General features: G+C 36.2%; 1 protein-coding gene across 1 annotated transcript; it reads right to left on the bottom strand.

Moving 5' to 3' along the window:
- Positions 1–15,712: 15,712 nt before the first annotated feature.
- On the bottom strand, positions 15,713–18,759 carry LOC120076759 (putative wall-associated receptor kinase-like 16). The gene is made up of 3 exons (XM_039030661.1): positions 17,752–18,759; positions 17,232–17,396; positions 15,713–17,126 (listed from the first exon to the last, which is right to left on the bottom strand). The coding sequence occupies exons 1-3, from the start codon at positions 18,608–18,610 to the stop codon at positions 15,913–15,915; spliced, it is 2,238 nt and encodes a 745-aa protein (XP_038886589.1). The 5' UTR covers positions 18,611–18,759; the 3' UTR covers positions 15,713–15,912.
- Positions 18,760–24,548: the final 5,789 nt, after the last annotated feature.

Below are 24,548 nucleotides of genomic sequence, written 5' to 3'. Positions count from 1 at the left end.
GGGTAAACCTAAAAGTCACTTAGTTAAAATCCTTAGCCGTGTTTTTTCTAAGTAAGCTAAACCCTAGGTTATAAAATACTTAGTGGAAGGAAGAGGCATATCAGATATGTCTATGATGATGGAACACGAGACATACGCAGCGGAATAAGGATCTAATTACACTCTAATTGCTTTTAATTTAAAGGAAAAAAAACATGCAATTGAAGGAAAAATGGTAAATTAAAATTACATTTAAAGCTCCCGAAAACCGCTTTTCCTCACTGAATCTCGACCCGAACTCTTCCGAACCACCTCTAGAGTTGACCTACTATCCTCTGGACTTAGAACCGTGTTGTGGGACCCAATGGATGAAGAACCCGTGAGAGAGAAAAAGATGGAAAAGAAGATGGAATTTTGGGTTAGGTTTGGGTTTTGAATTTGCTCCAAAGTAGTGATTTTTCCAGCCAAAATTCAGAAAACCATTTTGGAAAAATGGAAAAAGTTTTTTCATCCAAATTGAAAGCCCAATTTATAAAAAAAAGCCATGCAACATTTGCATGAAATAAATCCATAAAAACCTAATACCAAAAATCCACTATGTAAGTGGGCTTAATGTCTCCACTATAAGCCAACACCTAGCCCACTATTTTGTTAGTGGAATTATCCAACAAAAGTTTGGATTTTCCCACTAACTATAGTCAAATGGCAAAATAGTCATTTTGTAAAAGTCAAACTTTGACCAAAAAGTCAACATTTTGACTTTTTATTATTTTTTTCGTGTTGACTAATTTTGACCTCCCGAGCATGAATCTGCATACATTTTCTCGAAATTCAAATCAAATTTGAATATAAGGTCGGTCAAAGTTTGACTTTTTAAAGTCAAAAGTAAACTCTTTGACTTTTTACATCTTTGACAATTTCTATTATTTTCGAGCTTTCAAATATGAACGTATTCATATTCTTGATATTTAAATCATATTTAAATATTAAAACTATATCTCTAAACTAAAAAACACGACCACTATATCACATATACTTGTCGGTTTTTCTCTCTTCACCTAATTCGAACAATTCGAATTATTCTATCATACTGTTCTAAATTTATTCCATATGAGCTAGTAGGGGAACCTAATGGACCTATAGATCATGGGCTCCAACGATCCGAGATAGCTGGCTAAAACTCTTTTAGACGGAGCTAATCAACATTTGTTAACTAACAGGTCATTCCACTATAGTCTCGTAGTTGCACTCCCCTCACTATAGATATATTTGTGTCCATTTGGTATAACCATGATTAGTAAGCTAATCCTTCACAGGTTGTTCGTAATCTTGGCTGGGTCATAAAATCTGTTTTACCTCCAAGACTACATCTTGTTCTTTAAGTTCCACAGATCCTCTAATGAACAATTGGTTTAAGGTCCAACCTACAAACCGAACCCCTCTTGGGCCAAGGAGAGGGTGGGGCCCTTGTTCAAGACCTGGATTCAGTACTAAAGGGAACACCTATCTACTATCCCTATAACGGGTAGGAGTGAATTCCATCTTGCACCCTATGTTCCCAACTATCCATCTGATATTACCCTTGAGATGGGAGGCTTATTGGGCCAGCGATAATGAACTATTCTCACCTATGCAGATCTAAGGAAAATTTCGAGTGAACAGGGGTTCATAGTTAGCTCAGGATTAAGATTAAGTTACCTAGGTCATCAATTAACGAAAGAGTCAATTTTTTATACATAAAACGACATTTAGAACGTAAAAAGTGATTATTTCATGGTTCAGTCTTATGTAAACTCTTTACATAGGATACCCTCACTTTCATGTCTCCACATGAACGATTTAGGATCACATCGTTTGTACTAACTACAAAATGGACTGCATCCATAGTGTCCCCAGAATAAGGCGGCCAACCTTATTCATATACTATAGACCATTTTGGCTATATATTTGAACTTGATCCACATCTATATCACTACATAAAGTTCAAACTACATTAAATAGCCTCAGGACCTTAGTTTATTGGATTCAAGATTAAAATTTCAATAACAACTTTATCGAAAAACAAAACAGAATCTGTTTATTAATTACAAACTACGAGTTTTAGGACATAAAATCCAACATATGATTCCACTCATGTTTCTCCCTATATGTTCACACTGTGAGATTCATGCTTGGCCTCATGGTGCCCTAGATGCATCCCCCTTCGGATGGTGTTTTCATGAGTCAATATCAAGATGAACAGAGAGAGTGTTTATAGTAAATGGGTGAAGGGTGTGTGTCAACACGTCCTATGGTCTCTGTCATTGGTTCACACCACGAGATCTCTGTACTCCCTTTCGGATGGGTTTTGTGGAGTTAGTCAAGATCAAGTTGAACCCTAGAAATGGATAGGGTCGCTTTAGGTTTTTCCCCAATCAGATTTTTTCCCTTCGGATTGGCCTTTTGGGACGGACCTCTAGGGCCTAACATGGCGGGTCACATTACGGGATATTGTTAAGCAAGTTAATGATCTCTTGGCCAAATCAATGATGGCTAGTCGTTATAGGAGCAAGAGTTGTTCTGGTATTAATGACTGGTTGAGAACTTCTCAATTTAGAGGAGGAATAACTGACCTCACTTCGGCACCTTTTGTCCTAAACCTTTGAAGCATCATTGTAAAACTAGATGTCACACGGGGTTCATGTTAGTTTTGCTAAAACCTTATTGGATGTTGTTTTATTTTACAATAGGTATTTTTTCAAAACCTAACGTAGGTGAATGTGTTTTTCTTTTCAGCAACTCGTTAGTATTTCCATTTAAAGCTTTTAAAATGACTGATTACTTATAGTGGAAAGAATCGTGTGAAAAAAATTTAGTGGCAAACTACCTTGATCCCACTACTCTCCACAAGAGGAGACAATACAATAAATATGATTGATTGGTCTTAGAGACGTGTCTAGTAGAGAATAATGATTCTGCCTAGATCATAGATTCAGGTAGCACCAATCATGTCAGTTCCTCTTACCAAGGGTTTAGTTCCTGGCAAACATTGCCACAAGGAGAGATAACTCTTCGAATCCGTACTGGTGAGGTTGTTTCAACTGTTGCTGTAGGCAGGCTGAAGTTATTTGTTGACAAGAAATGTTATCTGTTACTGGATAATGTTTTTGTAGTTCCTCATATGAAGAGGAACTTAATCTCGGTTTCTTGTCTCACTAAACAAGGCTATACCGTCTTCTTTTCTGAGAATAAAGTGTTTATTTTCAAGAATTGAATGGAGATTGGTTATGGTTTAGTGGAAAATAACTTATATGTACTAAGGTCGTTAGTCATAAAAGGCTTGTTTAACATTGAAATGTTCAATACGACAACAATAGCTAAAAGACCAAAGGATTTTCCTAAGGAAAACACCCATATTTGGCATCTGAGGTTAGGTCACATTAACCTTAATAGGATTGAGAAGTTGGTGAAAAATGGACTTCTAAAGAGTTTAGAAGAAAACTCCTTGCTGGTATGTGAATTATGCCTCGAAGGCAAGATGACGAAACGACCTTTTACTAGAAAGGGTTAATGAGCCAAGGAAGCCTTGGAGCTTGTACATTCAGACCTCTATGGTCCGGTTAATATTAGAGCTGGAGGTGGGTATGAATATTTCTTCACTTTTATAGATGATGATTATAGGTTTGGGTATCTTTTCCTAATGCAACGTAAGTCTGAAGTCCTTGACAAGTTCAAGGAGTATAAGGCTGAAGTTGAAAACTTGTTAGGTAAGAAGATAAAAACACTACGATCTGATCGTGGTGGAGACTATATGGAACTCCAATTCTAGAACTATATGATAGAACATGGAATTGCATCCCAACTCTCGACCCCTGGTACACCTTAGTAGAATGGTGTATATGAAAGGAGAAACAGAACCTTGTTGGACATGGTTCGATCTATGATGAGTTATGTTCATCTTTCAGACTCGTTTTGGGGTTATGTAGTGTAAAGTGCATATTATATCCTGAACAATGTTCCCTCGAAAAGTGTTTCTGAAATATCTTTTGAGTTATGGAGAGGTCGTAAAGTAGTTTACTCCACTTCAGGATTTAAGGTTGTCGGGCACATGAGCTAGCGACTAACCCAAAGAAGTTGGAACCGCATTCGAAGATTTGCCTCTTTGTAGGCTACCTCAAGGAAATGAGAGGTGGATACTTCTATGATCCGAGTGAGAACAAAGTGTTTGTTTCTACAAATGCTATCTTCTTGGAAGAAGACCACATAAGGGATCATAAGCCACAGAGTGAGCTCGTTTAACGTGAGATCTTAAGTGAGACTGAGACTGCTAAGGGATCAACAAGAGTTGTTGAACAGGCCGACAGATCAACAAGAGTTGTTGAGGTCGGAACGTCTAGTCAACCAGTTCACGAGTTGAGATTGCTTCAACGTAGTGGGAGGGTTATGAACCCATCAGATTGCTACATGGGTTTGAATGAAGCCCAAAACATCATTACGAATGATGGGGTCGACGATCCGTGGTCTTTCAAGAAATCAATGGAGAATGTTGACAAAGATGAATGGCTTAAAACCATGAACCGGGAAATGGAGTCTATGTACTTCAATAATGTCTGGGAGCTTGTTGATCCGCCTGATGGGGTAAGACCTATTAGGTGTAACTGGATTTATAAGCAAAATAGAGGTGTAGATGGAAAGGTTCAAACCTTTAAGGCTAGACTTGTGCTAAAGGGTTATACCCAGGTCGAGGGAGTTGACTATGAGGAAACTTTCTCACCTGTTGTCATGCTGAAGTTTATCGGGATTCTCCTGTCCATAGCCACATTTTATGATTATGAAATATGGCAAATTGTCGTCAAAACTTCCTTTCTTAATGGTAATCTTGAGGAGACCATCTATATGACTCAACCAGAGGGGTTCGTAATTCCAGATTAAGAGCAAAGAGTTTGCAAGCTTAATAGGTCCATTTATAGGCTGAAATAAGAATCTAGATCTTGGAACATCAGATTTGACATTCCTGTCAAGTTGTTTGGCTTTGATCAGAACGTTGATGAGCCTTGTGTTTACAAGAAAATCATCAACAACTCAGTAGATTTCCTAGTACTGTATGTGGATGATATCCTACTAATTGGGAATGATGTATGGTATCTACTGACATTAAGAATTGGCTAGCTGCCCAATTCCAAATGAAGGATTTGGGTGAGGCACAATATGTTATAGGGATCCAGATTATTCGGGATCGCAAGAAAAAACGGTTAGCCCTATTTCAGGGATCGTACATTGATCAAATTTTGATCAGGTATAGGATACAAGATTCCAAAAGGGGTTTATTACCCTTCAAGCATGGAATCGTTTTGTCTATGGATTAATGTCCTAAGACACCTCAAGAGGTTTAATAAATTAGACGGATTCCCTATGCTTCTGTTATAGGAAGCTTGATGTATGCAATGTTGTGTACTAGACCCGACATTTGCTATGCAGTAGGGATTGCTAGTCGCTAACAATCCAATCCAGGATTTGATCACTGGACGGCGGTCAAGACGATCCTCAAGTATCTTCAGAGAACGAGGGACTACATCTTGTGTATGGACATAAGAATCTAATCCTTACAGGATACACAGACTCTGACTTTCAAACCGATAGAGATTCTCGTAAATCGACATCGGGGTCAGTGTTTACTCTGAATGGAGGCGCTGTAGTATGGCGAAGCATCAAGCAAGGATGCATTGTGGACTCCACTATGGAAGCCGAATACGTAGAGGCTTGTGAAGCAGCTAAAGAGGCTGTTTGACTAAGGAAGTTCCTTTCAAATTTGGAAGTTGTTCCAAATATGGATTTGTCAATCACTCTTTATTGTGATAACAGCGGGGTTGTGGAAAATTCGAAGGAGCCTCAGAGTCATCGTCAGGGTAAGCACAACGAACGAAAATATCACCTGATCAAGGAGATTGTGCATTTCGGTGATGTGATAGTCATGAAGATCGCATCAGAGCACAACGTTGTTGATTCCTTTACAAAGGCCTTCACGGCTAAAGTGTTCGAGGGTCACTTGGAGAGTTTGGGTCTGTGGGACATGCGAAATCTTGTCTAGGGGAAGTAGGAGATGATACTGGGGTATGCCCTAGTTTATTATATATTATACATTTTTATATTGTATTGTACATTAGTCTCTCGAGTCATTAGGACAAGTTGGACATTGTTGGAATTGGTATCCTAATTCTTCCAGAGTCTCGTTATTTTGTAAAGATATACATTGTTTAATGAATAAAATAAGTGTTATTTAATTCTAGCATTTACTCATATCCAATAAACAAAGCTTCTTATTATCTTATGTGAACTTAAGCATGTATATGTGATATATAAGTGGATCATGCCTTAAGTCATAACCTAAATAGGTCTATAGTATAAGGATTAAGGTGGGATACCTAATCCTGATGACACTACAGATACGACCCGCTTTGTAGAGGTTTCCAAGTATTGTAAACTACTACAGATGGTAGATCCTGACCATTCATATGAAGACTTGTGAGCAAGGGTGTCCTATATAAAAAGTTTGTATAAGACCTGGAGCATGAGATGATTAGACTCTGTATATAATGCCATTGATACCAGAGACTTGCATCTCACCTAAACGACCATAGGTGACATGACCTCAATCCTGAGTGTTTTGGGAACTCCTATCTTTGACAGCGGTCTTTTGAGTAGTATGGGTGAGAGTGGCCAGATTGCCAACTCAACATGCCTGCCTTTTTCAAGAATTGTCTGATCTGAGAGTTGGGAACTCAATCCACAAGATGAAATTCACTCATTTCCCGAAGCAAGGATAAATAGAGACATTGCTCCCTTAAGGGCTGATTTCGGGCTTGAACATAGTGGCCACAACTTCTCTTTGGAAGAGAAGAATCAGTCATAGTTGGACTATGACTTATGTTCATTAGAGGGATCGGTGGTACTTAAGGAGTTAGATGTAACTATAAGGGCATAACGGTTATTGGCCGAGCTGTACTTATGAGCGATCTGTGAAGGGTTGTCGCACTTCTATGATGACATGCAGAAATGCATGTCATCTTACGCCTTTTGTTTAGAATTATGAGGGCTGTTAAGTAGAATATGTGGCAATTATGTTAGGAATTCATGAGAAAATGAGCTTGTGGCATTTAACATCGAGAATATCGGCTAACCCATTATTATGCGTTATTATGTGTTCAATTGTCTATTTTTTTAGCTAACGCAGGCAATGGATGCAAACGTGGAAGCCAGACTAACACATAGACGACCGCATGTAGAGAAACTCTCCATCGCAAAGGCAAACGCATTTGATCAACGCATGGGTGTTGCGGTAATCAGCCGCATGCGTCGATCACATAGGAGTTGCGATCGTCAAGCGATTGCGGCCATCATGTAGAAGTTACAGTATTAAGCGAATGCGGTCACTGCACGATTGCGGCGAGACGATAATGCATACCAGATGCTGTCTCTTATACACATCTAGATGTGTATAAGAGACAGCCTTAGGGCGAATCCTTGCGATCCAGACAAATGCATGAAAAGACGTTGAGAGTTCTTCACCTCCTGTCTCTTATACACATCTAGATGTGTATAAGAGACAGCACATAGACGACCGCATGTAGAGAAACTCTCCATCGCAAAGGCAAACGCATTTGATCAACGCATGGGTGTTGCGGTAATACTGTCTCTTATACACATCTAGATGTGTATAAGAGACAGGTTTTCGCCTGAGGTTCACCTTAGGGCGAATCCTTGCGATCCAGACAAATGCATGAAAAGAAAGCTTGAGAGTTCTTCATCCCCTTCCTCCATTACGAGTGACGACCGGAGCCTTCGACCGTAGTTAGATCTCGAGAGAGTCAGCTCCACCGCCCTTCCATGGCACCACCGGCAGCCTTGACACACATCTGCTGAAAGTAAGACATTGCTTCCAACTGGTCATTTCATTTTCTCTTCTTTTCTTATATATTATTGTATTACATTTTGGGATTAAGGAATTAATACATTATGTGTTCAATGCATTTTTTTGTTTCCTTCGATTCCACCTCCATCTTTCTTTACTTAGCATCCTTAACTTTCATTGCATCACTTAGTGAGATTGCTAGAGTATCGCATACTTAGTCATGTGGATTAGGGATATATAACATGTAGCAAACCACCGAGAGGTATGCATTGCGTGAGTATGTGAGAAAACCTTATTTGCTTGGTGTGAAGCTGTAGCAACTCCTGTCTATAGGCGGACGCAGTGCTTGTCTATGAGTAAAGTCAGCAACAACTAACTACCCGAGATGGTAAGTGGTTGGTCGCATTAAGCAATGTATGCTATTATTCACTAGAGATAGGAATAATCTTGCGTCAGCCAAGTTTATGTGGTTACCTTGCCTTATGTATGCGTCTATCACACCTTAGAGCTACTCGAGAGAGAGTCTAAAGAAAGAACCTAAGACTTGAGAGAGTTAGGTTAGAATCGATGCTCGAATGAGCTAGATTAAGTTTGCATAAGCAAGAATGGAGACTTAGAAACAAGCTCCGTTTGCCATCACACAGCATATGCACCTTATGGAGAGTTCAATGGCTATGTCCAAGAAGTAGGATATGGTGGCTGTATGCGATCATCTCAACCCTTATGCATACACATCGTAAACGTCCTAGGTTTAGGCTTTTAGTGTGTGTAACATGATAGCATAGCTTGCATTGGCTGAGGTTGCCCTTGCGGTCAATCTTAAGGGTTGCGATGAAGACATCCTCACATTTTATCTATTTTTCCATCCATTTACTTCACGTTAACAATTGTCGTGTCTTTACCTCTCATTCATACTTCTCATTGCGTTGTCTGTTAGTTAGGAGTAGGAGTAGTGTTAGCTTAACAACCCCTCCATCATTCTTTTATTCAACCGTTGCATACACATTACCGCATACATCTAGCTACAAGTTCCTAAGTGCGACCTCAGATCACCCGAGAAACATGCGTTCGCGTTATACTTGGCGTGAGCGCAATAAAACTTATGACAGGAACGCATGGTCATTACATACATTCGTTAACGGATAGTTCATTCCATCGCATGACCACTGACGCATGATAATCAACGCATACATTAAGAACATGCTTCACATATTGCGTTCACCTAATTTTAGTCGTCAAGTAATTGATAACTAATTTTTCGTCATCAAGTTTTTGGCGCCATTGCTGGGGACATGGCAGCTAATTATTTGTTGAGTTTTGTGTCTCTGCAAATAACCTTTTTATCTTGAGAGTATTGTAGCTTGTGCGACCAAGTTGCAACCAATATTGAAGTGTAGGTGATGTGCCGAAAGCCAGTATTGACCCCAAGGTAGAAGGCCAATCAGTCGCATGAGCTGAAGGTAATTCTAAGCATATGGTGGCCAACATGCGCCCAAAAATTGCCAGAAGTTCCAATGGTCAGGACGAGCTTCTTGACCTAAGCAGTTGAGAGAAATCTCCATCATGGGAGACTCCTTGTGGTGACAATACTCCAATTTCTCAAGGGACGTCTTCTACTCTATCTTTCTTAGTTTAGTTTATTTTTATTGTTATTTTGGATATGCGACTTCTTCCTTGGTTGTGGTGTGTTTGCTCCTTGTAGGTGCGGAAAATAATTCTCCTTGGTGCGCAGTACAACAGAAGAATTCCCTCCATTCTTCAGCGCATGGTTTCGATCGCGTGGATTCCAATGCATGATCGCATGCGTTATTCCGCATAAGGTCCTTTCTTGTTATCTTTTATGCATTATCCTTTTGAAATTCTATTTTTCCCCATTACGTTCCTTTGCGATGTTTCTATGATGGTACGTATAATTCACCGCATCTTCTAACTAAGCATCGCAAGGCACACCTTACTTTTATTAGCTCTTCAAATTTTGAAAGTCTTAAGTTTTATTGCGTGCAAACCTTTGCTCAAACATTTATTACCGTATTCCTGTTGAGTTTGTTTTTAGCTTTGCAGTGAGAACACTGCCAACCTCTAAGTTTGGGGGTGACAGCGGTCTCGGAGAATTGCGTTCATGACATTGCAATCATTTCAATGACAAGAAAAAAGAAGGAAAAAAAAAGAAAAAAAATGGTGAAGAGAATTTTTAGAATAATAATTCCACTGTCAACACAATGGGGAAACTCATGCTAATAAGAGTTGAGTTGTGAAGGGTACTTACACGTAGTTGGATGTCCGCATGACACACGTGGGGGCGAGCCAAAACGAAGGTAAGTTGCCAGGATCCACGCATAAACGCAACTCCTCTGTCGGGCACAAGCCAAATCAAGCAAGACAAGAGTTGAGTTGAATATGGAACGCAACCAAAGTTGGATGCTTGCATGACACACGTGGAGGTAAGCCAAAACGAAGAGCGTAACCAGATTCAACATCGCATTCTATAAGTAATCGCAAATTTTTAAGTATTTTTAATGAACGCAATCTCAAAAGCTAAACGCAAAGTTGCGGTGAATGAATAAAAATTTTTTGAGCAAAGGCTTGTCGGATCTAAACTTAGAAAAGGTCTTTTTGAAGAAGTAGCCAAAGTGGACGAGAGCATTACGGCGATGGTTAGAGATATGAGTAAATTATATTCTGAGAAGCTAGTGATCCCAAAGGAAAGCAAGAAGGTGAGTTAATAATTTCTTGAGTATAACGCATGCTTGAGCACAAGCATGATTCTAAGTTTGGGGGTGTGATGACATTCAGAAATGCTTGTCATCTTAGGCCTTTTATTTATAATTATGAGAGCTGTTAAGCAGAATATGCGGCAATTATGTTAGGAATTCATGAGAAAATGAGCTTGCGGCTTTCAACATTGAGAATCTCGGCTAACAAATTATTATGCGTTATTATGTGTTCAATTGTCTATTTTTGTAGCTAACGCAGGAAGTGGACATAAACGCGAAAGCCGGACTATCGCATAGACGACCGCATGCGGAGAAACTCTCCATCGCAAAGGTGAATGCACAAAGTCAATGTGCAAAGTCAAGTAGTAAAGAAAATATCATATATTATACATTACAAACGTTTGTACAAAATGTGTTTACAAACTACAGGACACGAGACTTTAGGGCATCATCCCCAACAATTATGACTTCCGACCTCAACTATCCATTCCAGTTCAAAGGAGCGAACTTCAAACGATGGAAGAAAAAGATGTTGTTCTTTCTTACCATAAAAAAAGTTGATGACACATGTACCAGAGATAAGCCGATCATCCCTTTTGAAGAACCAACTAAACAACAGATAAAAGAAGTTGTTGATTAAGAGGAGAAAGATTTTCTATGTAATTACTTTATATTCAATAGTTTGACTGATGATTTGTATGACTACTACAACGCAATGAAAATAGTGAAGGAGGTATAGGATGCCCTGCAAAAGAAGTATGATATCGAGGAGGCCCGATAGAAGAAATATGTTGTCAGTCGTTATCTCAAGTTTCAGATGAAGGATGACAAATATTTGGAGGCCTATTCCCATGAACTGCAGAAGATGGCCAATGAGATAATTACTGAAGGTGTGCCTCTAGATGACCAATTCTAAGTTATTATTATTGATAAACTGCCCCTCTTGTGGAAGGATTTTAAGAATACTTTGAGGCATATGACAAAGGAGTGTTCCTTGGAGTATCACCCGGCTAAGGATTGAGGAGGAAGCCTGAAAGCAAGACCAGAGGGAGGAGGTGAACGCCATACTTGGGAGAATCGCCTCTGCTGTGGTAAAACGTGACCAAAAATCAAAGAGGACAAAGAGGAAACATCGGAACCATGGCTCCAAAAACTAGAACAAACAGAAAAAGCAGAAACCCACTTCAAGGGAAACGATACAGTTCCTTTGCTTTAATTGTAATAAACCTGGACACATGGCTAGGAACTGTAGGAACAGGCGTTGTCCTGCTGGATAGGCGAACCTGACAGAAGAACCGTTAGTTGCCATGATCACAGAAGTGAATGTGATCGGTGGTTGTGAAGGGTGATGGATAGATACTGGTGTTACGCGCCATGTCTGTCAAAACCTTAGTCTCTTTAAAACATATATTGAAACTAAACATAAGAATATGCTGTTAGGGGATCACCACTCCATGAAAGTTGCTGGAACCGTCAAGGTGGAACTGAAGTTTACCTCCAGGAAGACCCTTACATTGAAGGATGTCCTGCACACTCTAGAGAAAAGAAAGAACTTAGTCTTTGGCTATCTCCTCAACAAAGTCGGGTTTACTCAAACCATAGGGGCAGACTTATATACCATTACCAAAAATAATGAATTTGTAGGGAAAGGGTATGCAACAGAGGGAATGTTTAAATTAAATTTAGACTTTAATAAAATGAAATATTCTGTGTATATGTTGTGTTCTATGATTGTTTGGCATGCTAGACTCTGTCATGTGAATAAGAATCTAATTAGTAACATGAATAGGCTGGAAATGATACCTAAGTTATCCATGAATGAATTTGATAAATGCGAATATTGTAGTCAGGCCAAAATTTCTAAAACTCTGCATAAATCTGTACTTAGGATTTTTGAGACTCTAGATTTGATTCATTATGATTTATATGAATTTGATGGAATCTTGACTAGGAATAGTAAAAGATATTTCGTTACTTTTTTTTATGATTGCTTCGATTTTACCTTTGTATATTTGCTGGAAAAACAAAAGTGATGCTTTTGATGCTTTCAAATTATTTTTTTCTTAAGTGGAGAATCGGTTTAATAGAAAGATTAAAAGACTCCGTAGTGATAGGGGAACTGAGTATGACTCGGACAACTTTAATGAGTTCTTTCGCTCACATGGAATAATACACGAAAAGACCGCAGCTTACCCTTCTAAAATGAACAAAAAAACCAAAAGGATAAATAGAACTTTAACTGAACTAGTATTTGCTATTTTACTTAGTTCAGGAGTCGCGTCTTATTGGTGGGGTGAAATCATCCTTACCGTGTGTTATGTCCTAAATAAAATCCCAAAGTCTAAAAATAGAATTTCACCTTCCAAAATTATCAAGAATAAGAAGCCAAAGTTGTCTTATTTTAGAACATGGGGTTGTCTAGCCTTTGTAAGGATTTCAGAATCGAAAAGGAGAAAGCTAGCTAGTAGAGCCTATGAGTGTGTCTTTATAGATTATGACTTAAATAGTAAAGCCTATAGGTTCTATGATCTAGTAAACCAAGTGATCATTGAGTCAAATGATGCCAACTTCTTTGAGGATAAATTTCCTTTTAAATCAAGGAATAGTGGGGGCTTGGGATCTAGCGGTCTAACCCCAGTTAAAAATCCTTCATCTACAGATGAAACTAACCCAGAACCTAGAAGAAGCAAAAGAGCTAGAACCACCATGGATTTCGGGGATGACTTCTAGACATATAATGTTGAGGAAGATCCTAAAGATATAAAAGTTGTCCTGTCCTCAGTAGATGTCAACCTATGGCAAGAAGCCATAAATGATGAGATAAACTCAATTGAATGAAATAGGATTTGGCACTCAGTAGATCTACCCCCAGGTGGCAAGGCAATAGAGTGCACATGGATCTTAAGGAAGAAACTTAGACCTGATGGAACTGTTGACAAGTTTAAACCCAAGTTAATGGCAAAGGGCTTTAGACAAAGAGAAAATGTAGACTTCTTTGACACATTTTCCCCTGTTGCTAGAATTACCTCAATCAGTGTCCTGTTTTCTCTCACTACCCTTTATAACCTCGTAGTACATCAGGTGGATGTAAAGACTGCCTTCCTAAATAGTGAACTTGAAGAAGAGATTTACATGGAACAACCTGAGGGTTTTGTAGTCTATGGTCAAGAAAATAAGATGTGTAAATTAGAAAAATCTCTCTATGGACTCATGCCTATAGAAAGATGAATAACTATGAGGAAAACCTAACCTGTAGACTAGAGTTTTCAAGAAACAGGTTCAACGGGTAATAACTGATCACAAGTGATATATAGTGAATCATGCTAAACCAAGCACAAAGTTCCATTTCTATGGCTTAAAGTCTAAGCATGATATCCTGAAGCGTAAGAAAGGTTGAACTCAGTTCTTAATGAGATTTATACTTGATGACAAGTGGGTACCTAGCTACAGGAGTACTCTTGATAGACCCACCTATGTGAATATGGAAGTAGGGGTCGCTTCTGATGGAGTTTTTTAGGCAAACTCTCTAGAGCATTCATTAAACCAGGATTCATGTGCTAGGTCTTAAAGCACAGACTTTCAAACTACACCCGAATAACACTTTGTGTGAGATGTTGTTAGAGATAGAGTTTAAAATCAAGGGTTACTCTAGTATATTTTGAATCATCTACACTACGTAAACGTTCAAATCATAAGATATATTTGCTTATACACAATGTTGTATAGACTGAAACTGTTCGATGAAAAACTTTTTTTTCTCTCTTATGTTTAAATTTTCAAATGGAGGATTGTTGGGTGAAAAATTATTTTTTTCAATAATAAGAGGGAACCAACCTTTGGTTGGAGAATCCTACATTGGAGAATTTTGAAAATGAACTCTCCCTTTTGTACTCCAACCTTGGACTATAGGTTTAGGCCACAAGGGATAACCATGTTTTAAAGGGAGTAAAGAGAGAGACTGATATGGGTTCGATGGACGTCCCACACGCGCACCGCCGTCGTCCGATCAGACAGCTGAGCATGGCGAGACGTGTGTATGTGATTATTTTTCTTTAATAAAAATATTAATATTTTTTTAGTTTTTATTTATCTCATAATTTTATTTTTATTTTTTTCTCCTTTTTTTTTAAAAAAAATCTCATTCTTGGTGCGCGTCTTTCGTCCGGTTCTTCCGCACACGCGTCTTCCATCCACATCATTTGCAAGCGTCTTCTGGCCCGCCTTCCGCGCACAAATTCAAAGGCTGACCAACAATTCTTACCTTCCTTCCATCGCTCTCCTCTGCTTACATTCTTTCCCGGCTTTTGTTTTCCAATCATTTAGTCAAAAGGGTGTATGTTCCAGTCGGTAACGGTGCATTTTCAATCGGATTTTCTTTTTGGGCTATTTTATCGTGGAGACGACATGGCAGTATTCCTGACCTGCTTGCACCCTTAGGCAGACCCGCGAAACGTCTTAAAGAGAGCGAGCTCTGCGACTCAGTCTATAGCGAGCTTTTGTTTTGCAGGTTTCGTTCTTTGTCTGATCGTCGTTTCTTGATCGTTTGTTGTTGTTCTGTTCGTCATCTGAGGGTTTTGCCCTTTACAACAAAATGTTTTAACATTCTTTTAATCATAAAATATATGTGAGGCTTAAAAATAAGGGTTGTTTTCAAATATACAAATGAACTAAAATATTTACAAATATAACACTGATAGACTTTAACATTTTGTTATATTTATAAATATTTAGCATTTTTCTATTTAAAATAATTTCCCCAAATATATTAGATAGGAACTCTTCTGAAATTTTTTAGACCCATTTTCCATTTGGGTAAAAAATGGTAAGTTTGAATTTAAATGATAAGTGGTCTAATTTAAAGGATATTTATGTAATTAGATCTATTATATAAACCTGAGTCGACTAACTTATCTATCTTATTAAAAGGAAAAAAAAAGTGCAGATTATCAATCTTCTCTCTTTGTAATCCTCCACTAGGGAAAATTTGCTTTAAAAAAATCATTAAGAACCTAATTGGTAAGATTAATTAAACTTTTATAAAATTAGTTAATAAATAAATAAAAAAATATTTCAAAGTCAAATCATAATAAATTTCAAGCAAATAATTTTATCCAAGTAGATAATCAACCGATTAAGCATACATACAACAACAATATCATGTTTCACAATGATGTGTGGCATTGCACACATTTCTAATCTGGTTACAAACAATATTGCCAAAAAAAGAAAAAAAAATCAGAAAACTATTACAAAAGTAATCTAATAGATTATACATCGATACTTGATTGAACATTTATATTATATTTAAGGAAGCATATAACTAAAATAAAATCATCTTCCATGGTGGATATGTGACAAAATCGAAGCTTTTATGCTATCCCCGACGGTATTATTCATAGTGCCACTCGCAATAAAATGGCTGGAGTCTGAAGCTTCAACATCCAACAAACATACCCTTTCCTCTGCGTTCGACAAACTATTGTTATCAACCCATGAACGTTGAACTTGCATTAATCGAACTCCATCCAACTCCATAGCTACTTCCTTCATGCTAGGTCGCTCCTCCCCTTTAATTCTTAAGCATTTCTTTGCTATCTTAGCTGTTTCTTTTATTTCCTCAAAATTTGTTTCTTTCACCATCATTCCCCTATCTACAACTTCTTCCAACAGATCATCCTTTGTGCAAAGCACGTACATTGCTAGATTCCTCTCTGCTTCTGGCCCATCGAAACACACCGCCTTCTTCCCAGTTATAAGCTCTAACAACACTATTCCAAAACTATACACGTCGCTCTTCTCCGTCAACTCGCTCGTCAACAAGTACTCAGGGTCTAAATACCCTAGAGTCCCTTGCACCATTGTGGATAGCTGTGTTTGATCCATTGGAACCAACTTTGACGCCCCGAAATCAGACACTTTCGCAGTGTAATTATCGTCTAGGAGTATGTTGGTTGTCTTGATATCTCTATGAATAATTGGAATCGAAGCTGAAGAATGCAAATACGCAAGCACACCTGCAGTCTCCAAAGCTATTTTCAAACGAGCTTCCCATGAAAGAGAAGCATGCTTGGTTTTGTCATGGATGTGTTCAAAGAGGGTGCCGTTGGTTACGAACTCATACACCAACAACGGAACTTGTGTCTCTAAACAACACCCCAAGAGCCTAACAACGTTGCGATGGTTGATTTGAGACAGAACAATGACTTCGTTAATGAATTGGTCAGTTTGGGATTGGTCTACAATTTTCGATTTCTTGATTGCCACTGCCAAGCCATCTTCGAAGACTCCTTTGTAAACAGTACCGAACCCACCTTTACCAACAATAGTGCTATTGTCATAGTTGTTTGTGGCCTTCTCCAGCTCTTCTTGGGTGAAAATTCTAACCATTTCATTGGGGGATTGCCATTGAGAAAGTTGCTGTTGAAGTATGAAGCCTCCATTCTCTATGAAAAATTTCTCTTTCCTTTTGATGAACTTCAACTTTTTATAACCCAAGAATATCCATGTGCTACCAATTAGAAAAACTATGAACCCTACTCCAATTCCTACATTTTATACATATTATGTATTATTTATATTCCAAGCATATGGAGAATGAAAACATACAAAAAGAATTGATATATTACAGATTAGAGAACATAAAAACTTACCAATTATTATGGGAATGAAAGCCTTGGAATCTCGAGTGCAACCTTCTCCCCCATGTCTCCCATCTCCTTTAAAGTTTTTAGGACATTTGCACGTGTAGTTTCCTATTGTGTTAATACACTCGTACTTGCACTTATTCAGCTTTTCATCCTTGCATTCATCTATATCTAAAACAATCCCCAAAATTGAACAATATCATAGCATGTCAAAAATAGACAGTATCATAACATCATGGATATTTGAAGCTTTGGAGTGTTGTAGTACCTCTATATCAATTACTTCTTCCCTCTAATTTTTCTTTTTTTTTCTTTTTTTTGTCTTTTTTTCTGTCTCACAAAGCTCTTATTTTCTCTCAAAGAACTCCATTTTTTTTAGGCCCTTCTTTTCTATCTAAAATTTGTAAACTTTTTCCAACCCCCTAATTTTTTTTCTAATTCTCTTTCCATAATTTCCTTTCTATTTTTTTAATCTATTTTTGTGTAATAGATGTGGGAATTAGTGGAGAAGAATAAAAGTTTATACCTTCACATCCTTGAGGGAGATACGGATTTCCCATGAAACCATCCAAACATTCGCAACGATATTGAGATCCATCATCAGAGAAGTTACTAATCCTTTGGCTATTTTGTCTACAAACATTCATTGTTTGGTTTCCAATGGCCCAATCAACCACAACCTCAACTTCCTCATCTTCAAATCTCTGAATATATGTTGAGTCAAACTTGAACCTCTCATCTCCAACCACAAAAGCATAACCACATGGATTATACTTGAGGATATTAGTTTCATTAGGCAACAGTTGACCCACAAACAGACTCAAATTCGTTAACCCCTTTGGAATCTCCAACTCACAGCATCCATTCCCAAAGCAAGACCCATCAACTATAGCACTACCATTTGTACATACCGAAATACACCCACTTAGAAATTCACTTCCCTTTAGCATCCCGCTGAATAAACCAAAAGTATTGCAGCCCGTGGCGATGAACTTGTTTTTGCCATCAGCAATCGGCAACGCCGCCGGCACTGAAAGATTGGTTGCGTTGGGGATAAAAGGATCACTTACTTGCACTTGCTCGTAGCAATATCGAACTATGGGCTGCAATATGTGGAGCTCACCGTGGAGTGATATATTGGTAACGCTAATGTCGGTGTCCATTAGAAACGCCTTCGGAGGGCTATTGGTTTTGTTGCATGTAATTAAGAATGTTTGGTTGAGATGACATCCTTGTTTTACTCCGAATGGATAGGGAATTCGTAAGTCGCCACACCATTCGTCACAGCCGGCTAAGGCTTGTGACGATGCTACTACGGCTGTTGATAATATGGCGATCTTTATGATCAACATGAGACCCACAAGCGTCTTCCTCCAACGCTTCATCTTAAATCTGACACAGAACACAACAATTTCAGTGGGGATTATTGGTGTAATTAAGATATTGGATGAGAATTTAAACTATGTTTAAAGAGATGCTGGGATGATGGAAGCTTTTTCAACGTTAGACCTTTCAAGCTTTAATTTTTCTTATTTCAAATTTTCACATTAAGAAAATAACAAGAGGTATTAGCTACTTGTCGAACACCCAAAACATGGAAAAAGAAAAGTTAGGAGAACATCGTTTTCATTTTTTAAATTCAAAATTTTGTAAAAGATATTAAATCTAAAAACAAAAGTCGATCTCATAGTCTTCAAGTTGACGCACAACCAATGGAGAATTTCGCAGGATGAGGACAAGTTGCCATGGCCCAACCGAATATATCTAGTTAAGGAATATCTTTTTTTTTTTTTTTTAATAAGGTTATAATTCAAATATTTCTTCATCCTTCTCTGTGTTTGATTATAAAATTGAAAAATCTTAAATCCCCGATTAATCTAAAAGTTTAAGTTGATGGGTGCCCTTTATTTGTGAGCTTGAAATATGTATAAGAGCGAAACAAATGAAAATCAATATTAAATGGAGAGAGAATAATAATACAGAAGTTTGAACACATGACATCTTGAACTAACCTACTCTAATACCATCTAAAATCATTATTTGACCTATAAGTTTAAGCTCGTGGATGAAAGTAAATTTAAATATAATATATAACACAGAAAAAAATTATCTAACTTCACAATTGCTTCGTACTTTTCGCTGGCCAACGCATGTGAAAGGAAATAATGAGTAAAGACGTGAAGATGAATTTATTGAAAAGTTGTTTAAAAATATCAATAGCATTTGAGAATTTTCAACCACGTAAACAGACAATGATTGGAGAAAAATATCAAGAAAATTTTAAAGTACTAATTTTTAAATTTAATCAAACATTGTAGGTCTCGATTGGTAACTATTTTGTTTTTTTTTTTTTTTGAAAATTAATCGTATTTCCTTTCTATTTCATACAATGATTTGGATCTTCTTAATTAAATGATAGAATTCTTAGCTAAATTCAAAAAACAAAAACAAAAAGATATCGCCTCATTTGATAACTATTTGGTTTTTTGTTTTTGTTTTTGAAAAATTTAGCTTATAACATCCACATTTCTTATAAACAAAAAACAACTTTTTCAAAACATACTTTTTTTTCGTTATTAAAATTTGGCTTGTTGTTTAAATAATTGATGAAAAGTAGATAAAAAAGAAAGAAATTTGATCCCGAAAATAGTATCAAATCAAGAACAAAAAACAAAATGGTTATCAAGCATGTAATAACTATCAAACTTTAATTAATAATCCAGTAACTATCAAATCCTATATTATTTCCCCCGAGTTTTCAAAGATACACTCTTTCCTCATTATTAATATTTTATTTTACGTCCTCTGTAATCATATCCTAATAGTACATCTTGAATTGAGTAATACTCTTCTACTTAACTAAAATTACATTAAAATGTTTGGGAATGAATAAAGAATAATACATAGATGAAAAAATATACGTTGTAAATACTTCATTGTCAAATTTCAAAATGTGAAAATAAAAAGACAGAAGACCAAGTTGGATTTGATAAGGATATGTGACAACAACTAAATGAATCCATAAATTTCTTTAGCGATAATGACATTGAATAATAGTAATTGAACTTAGAGAGACGTGTTTCATGTAATAAGCAATAGAAGATCAATTCAACGATAATGAGGTATTAAAAAAATAATATAAAAGTCTAAAAAACCTTAAATTTAACAAATTATCTAATTAAGGGATATTTGTGAAATTGCCTGAGTTTGTACTTGAGGACATGTTTGATAAATTTGAGTGAAAAAAACAAAATCCATTCCGAACCATATTGGTAAGATGAATTCAACTTTTACAAAATAATACTTAACAAATAAATAAAATATTTTAAGTCAAACTAAAATAAAATTCAGGTAAATAATTTTATTGACGATATTCATGTAAATCAACCTATTCCGAAGAAGTTTCTTCTACTCATTCTGTTTTCCTTTTTTAGGAGTTCATTAAATCTATGTATAAAATATATTAAAAGATCAAATCTGATAAAGGCCGATCTTATTTATTCTTTGTTTTAATGTCGTTGTTGTGCTTCCACATCAAAGTTAGCTATAGTAATTAATTCTTTTTTCTTTACTTTAATGCCTATTGGTGTTCTAAAAGTACGCTTTCGAAGATCGAGAGAGGAAGATGGATTGTGGGTTGACGTATAGTGCGACTTGTCAGATATATAATTAAGCATATATACACTGCTTTAAAACTATGCTATAATGTTGGTTGAAAATATTCATTAGAGGGTACAATGTCGGTCCTTTTTAATGTCGACTTTTGACCGGCATTGAACACCTTTAGTAACATGTTCTTCGATGTTGGTCCACATGATTAATTGAATATTAAAGGAGTTTGTCTGACATTAAATGTCTGTTTTTTGTGGTAGGTAATGTCTGTCGTTGTTTATTAATTGAAAAATAAAAAACTAATTTTATTGCTGCCACACATGCCCAATAATATGAAACTTTTATACACAACAACTCAACTCAGCAAATACAATATTTAACTAATTCACTCTAATAAAAGTAATATGATTATCCATCCTTCTACAAATTACGTTCAATACAAAGGTAAATAAATTTGCTAACTATAATATGTACAATACTTTAAGACCTTGAAACTACTTGAGCCTTAAATCCTAAGGCTCTATTTGTTTCACAAGTCTTCCCATGAGATTTCAAACAGACATTTAATATCTTCGTTTATTTCACAGAAATTCACTTTTTAAAACCCAAGATATTAATTATTCAGGGAATTTTAAAATCCATCTGACATGAGTTCGATAATACCGTGCAAAATGGTGGGATTTTCATGTCTAGGAGATAATAAATAAATTAATATAAATTATTCATTACTATTAATTTTAATTAATTATTAAAACCTAATAAATTTCAACTAATATCTCCACAATTAATATTTTATGTTATCTTAACTATTTAATATAAATTAATTTTAGCAATTTCAATATTCTAATTAATTTAATTTAATTTAATTTGTAATAATTAATTTAAATATAGCAATATTCATTTTTTTATTTTCATTGATTAAATAGTTAATTAATATCAATGTTCACATGAGATTTCAAGAGAAATTTATTTCGTGGAACTTGAACTTTGTATTTGTATTAATTTTGTGAAAAAGTGAGTACAATCTCTAATACACAGTATTTTGATGCTTTCAAAATAAACTATAAACTTTAAGTTAGTTGATCTTTTTGAACGATCGACCTTTGGGCTTGTTGATCTTCTTGGGTGATCGGTTTTTGGGCTTGTTGATCTTCTTGGATGATCGGTCTTTGGGCTTGATGATCTTCTAGGATGATCGACCTTTAGGCTTGTTGATCTTCTTGGAGGATCGGTCTTTGGACTTGTTCATTTTCTTGGATGATCAGCCTTTGGGCTTGTTGATCTTCTTGGATAATCAGCCTTTGGGCTTGTTGACCTTTTTAGAGGATTAGTGTTCGCACGAGGCTTCCGGAGAAACTTGTTTCGTGGAGTTGAACTTGATTTGGTGTTGATGTTGAGGTTGATTTGATGCAATGTGGCTCAATCTCTAGTACTTGATCCTCTGATTCTCTCTCGTTTAGGTGGATGCGCTTGACTTAAAGAAGGAAAGCACCGAACGTTCTTGTAAAAGTCTTGGAAGAGTGTTTGTGTCTTCAAGGGTCTTCTGTCTTCTAGGAGTGCAACTTCAGGAGTCTTGAGAGTCTTCTGCTTGTTGATGAATTCTCTCTGGGCTCTCTGAATGTAGAATTACTTATATCTTCAAAAGGACTTCAGTTTTCAAGCATGGTCAGAATGCTTGTATCTTCAAAGAACTTCAGTCTTCAGGATACTTGCATCTTCAAAGGACTCCAGTCTTCAAAATGCTTATATCTTCGAATCAATCTTTAGACGTGGTCAGCTTCAGGAGTGAAGGAGTCTTCTGACTGTAGAGAATTCCCTATAAGCTCTCTAGAGTATAGAATTGCTGACTTCCACAAATGAGGAGAACTCCTCTATTTATAGAGTTCTTTGTTGGAATTCATGGACTTGGGCTTGGTCGGTCTATGGGCCTGACTAATTGGATTTGGGCCTTATTTGACATTTTGGTCGAATTAAGCTTATTTATGGGCTAAATTGGACTTTTAGCCCAAATAATAATATCAAATTGGACCGAAGTAATTTTATTCAATCCAACGGTTACGAAGGAAACATGTGGCATCGTTGGACTTCGCCAATTTATGTCTTCAACTTCAATTTGGGACAAATGTCAACTTCTAATTAGTCTCGAATTCAATTATTTGGAATTTCGTCCTTAATTTAGTAAATGACGTGATAATTTGCGATCGGTCCAAAATTTCTCATTCAACAAATGCCCCTTTTTGAGATTTATGCACGTATATGGGTGGATGAATCTCGAAAAAAATGTAATTTGAAATCAAAGTATGATTTTGACTCCCTTAATTTTGATTTGAAATTTGTTGCTTGACACACTTTCACCAAGTAAACAAAAGATTTTCATTTGGCATCTTCTCATCGATATTATTGAGATCAACAATAATCTTTTGGAATTCATTCAAGTTATCTTCCAGACCTTTACTATGGTTCATCTTATATATATTATATATATAATCTTAGTCCTTGATTTTCTTGCTCCCAAGTGAACTTTAATTTGAACTAAAGTAGAATTTATGTTCCACTTTAATTTCAAATTTAATTTAATATTCCAAATTCCAACAATCTTTTTTTTTTTTTTTTAGATTTCACTTGAATTTGAAGTAGAATTTGTCATCTTATCTTTCCTTCAATTTTGATTTGGTGGATGCTTGGAGTGTGCCTATATTTTGATTTGAGACAACACTTAGATTATGCCAAGGTCTTGACATTAGGATAAAATTTTGTTGGTACCCAAATCTTGGCTTGAATTTGGAATAGAATTTGAGGTGAAATTGAATCTCAATCAATTTTGGTTTGAGATAAAAATTTGGGATATACCCAAGTTTTAATTCTAAAGGAATTTTATATTACTCTAAATTTAGATGAGGTTGAGATAAAAATTTAGAAGTTGCCCAAATTCAAATTTTACATCAACTTGAAGTTTTATCTTTAATTTAATTTGGCTTTGATGATAGAAGACTAAATTCGGATAGAATTCCGAATCTTGACTTGAATTTGGAATATAATTTTAATTTTTTTCCAATTTTGATTTTGCATAAAATTTGGAGTATGCCAAATTTTGACTTGAAAAAATTTGAATTATAAATATAACTTGTATTCAATCCAAAAATTTGGTTTGGATTTGGATTAACTCCTATCTTTATAAAAAAGAGAGGAGAAAAAAAAAGGTTGGAAATATACTTCACACATTCCCAACTTAAATTTATTTAGCCAAATTGGCCTTGAAGCTAAATAATTCTGGACTTGGCTTTTACTTTTGCCTGCAATGATCCACTTTTTTTTTTTTTAGTTTCAAAGTTTATCTAAAACCGAAACTTTGTGAAACTTGGCTGACTTTAACTTCTTCAAGATTTTATGGAAGAATTAAACCCAATATTAGTTAGGATTTTGTGGAAGGTTAAACCCTAATATAGTTAGGATTTTATGGAAGGTTAAACCCCAATATTAGTAAGGAATTTTTTATGATATTTCTCTTAAATCAACACTTCTCCTCCTGTAAATTAGATGGAACTAACCCATTAGAAATCAAGTTGGCTCTTTAAGCTTTTAATTGCTTTGTTCTTCTTCTTTTCTTTTTTTTTTTTTTTTTTTCTATTTTATGGTTAAAAGGGAAAAACCCACATCGTTGGTGTTGAGCATTGCCATAGAATGGCTTCTGCTGGCTGCCATAAACTTTGT

The sequence above is a fragment of the Benincasa hispida genome, chromosome 4 (genome assembly GCF_009727055.1).
Source record: "Benincasa hispida cultivar B227 chromosome 4, ASM972705v1, whole genome shotgun sequence".
Classification (NCBI taxonomy): Eukaryota; Viridiplantae; Streptophyta; class Magnoliopsida; order Cucurbitales; family Cucurbitaceae; genus Benincasa; species Benincasa hispida.
Note: the sequence above shows the minus strand (reverse complement) of the source record. Positions and strands in the feature narration are given on the sequence as shown.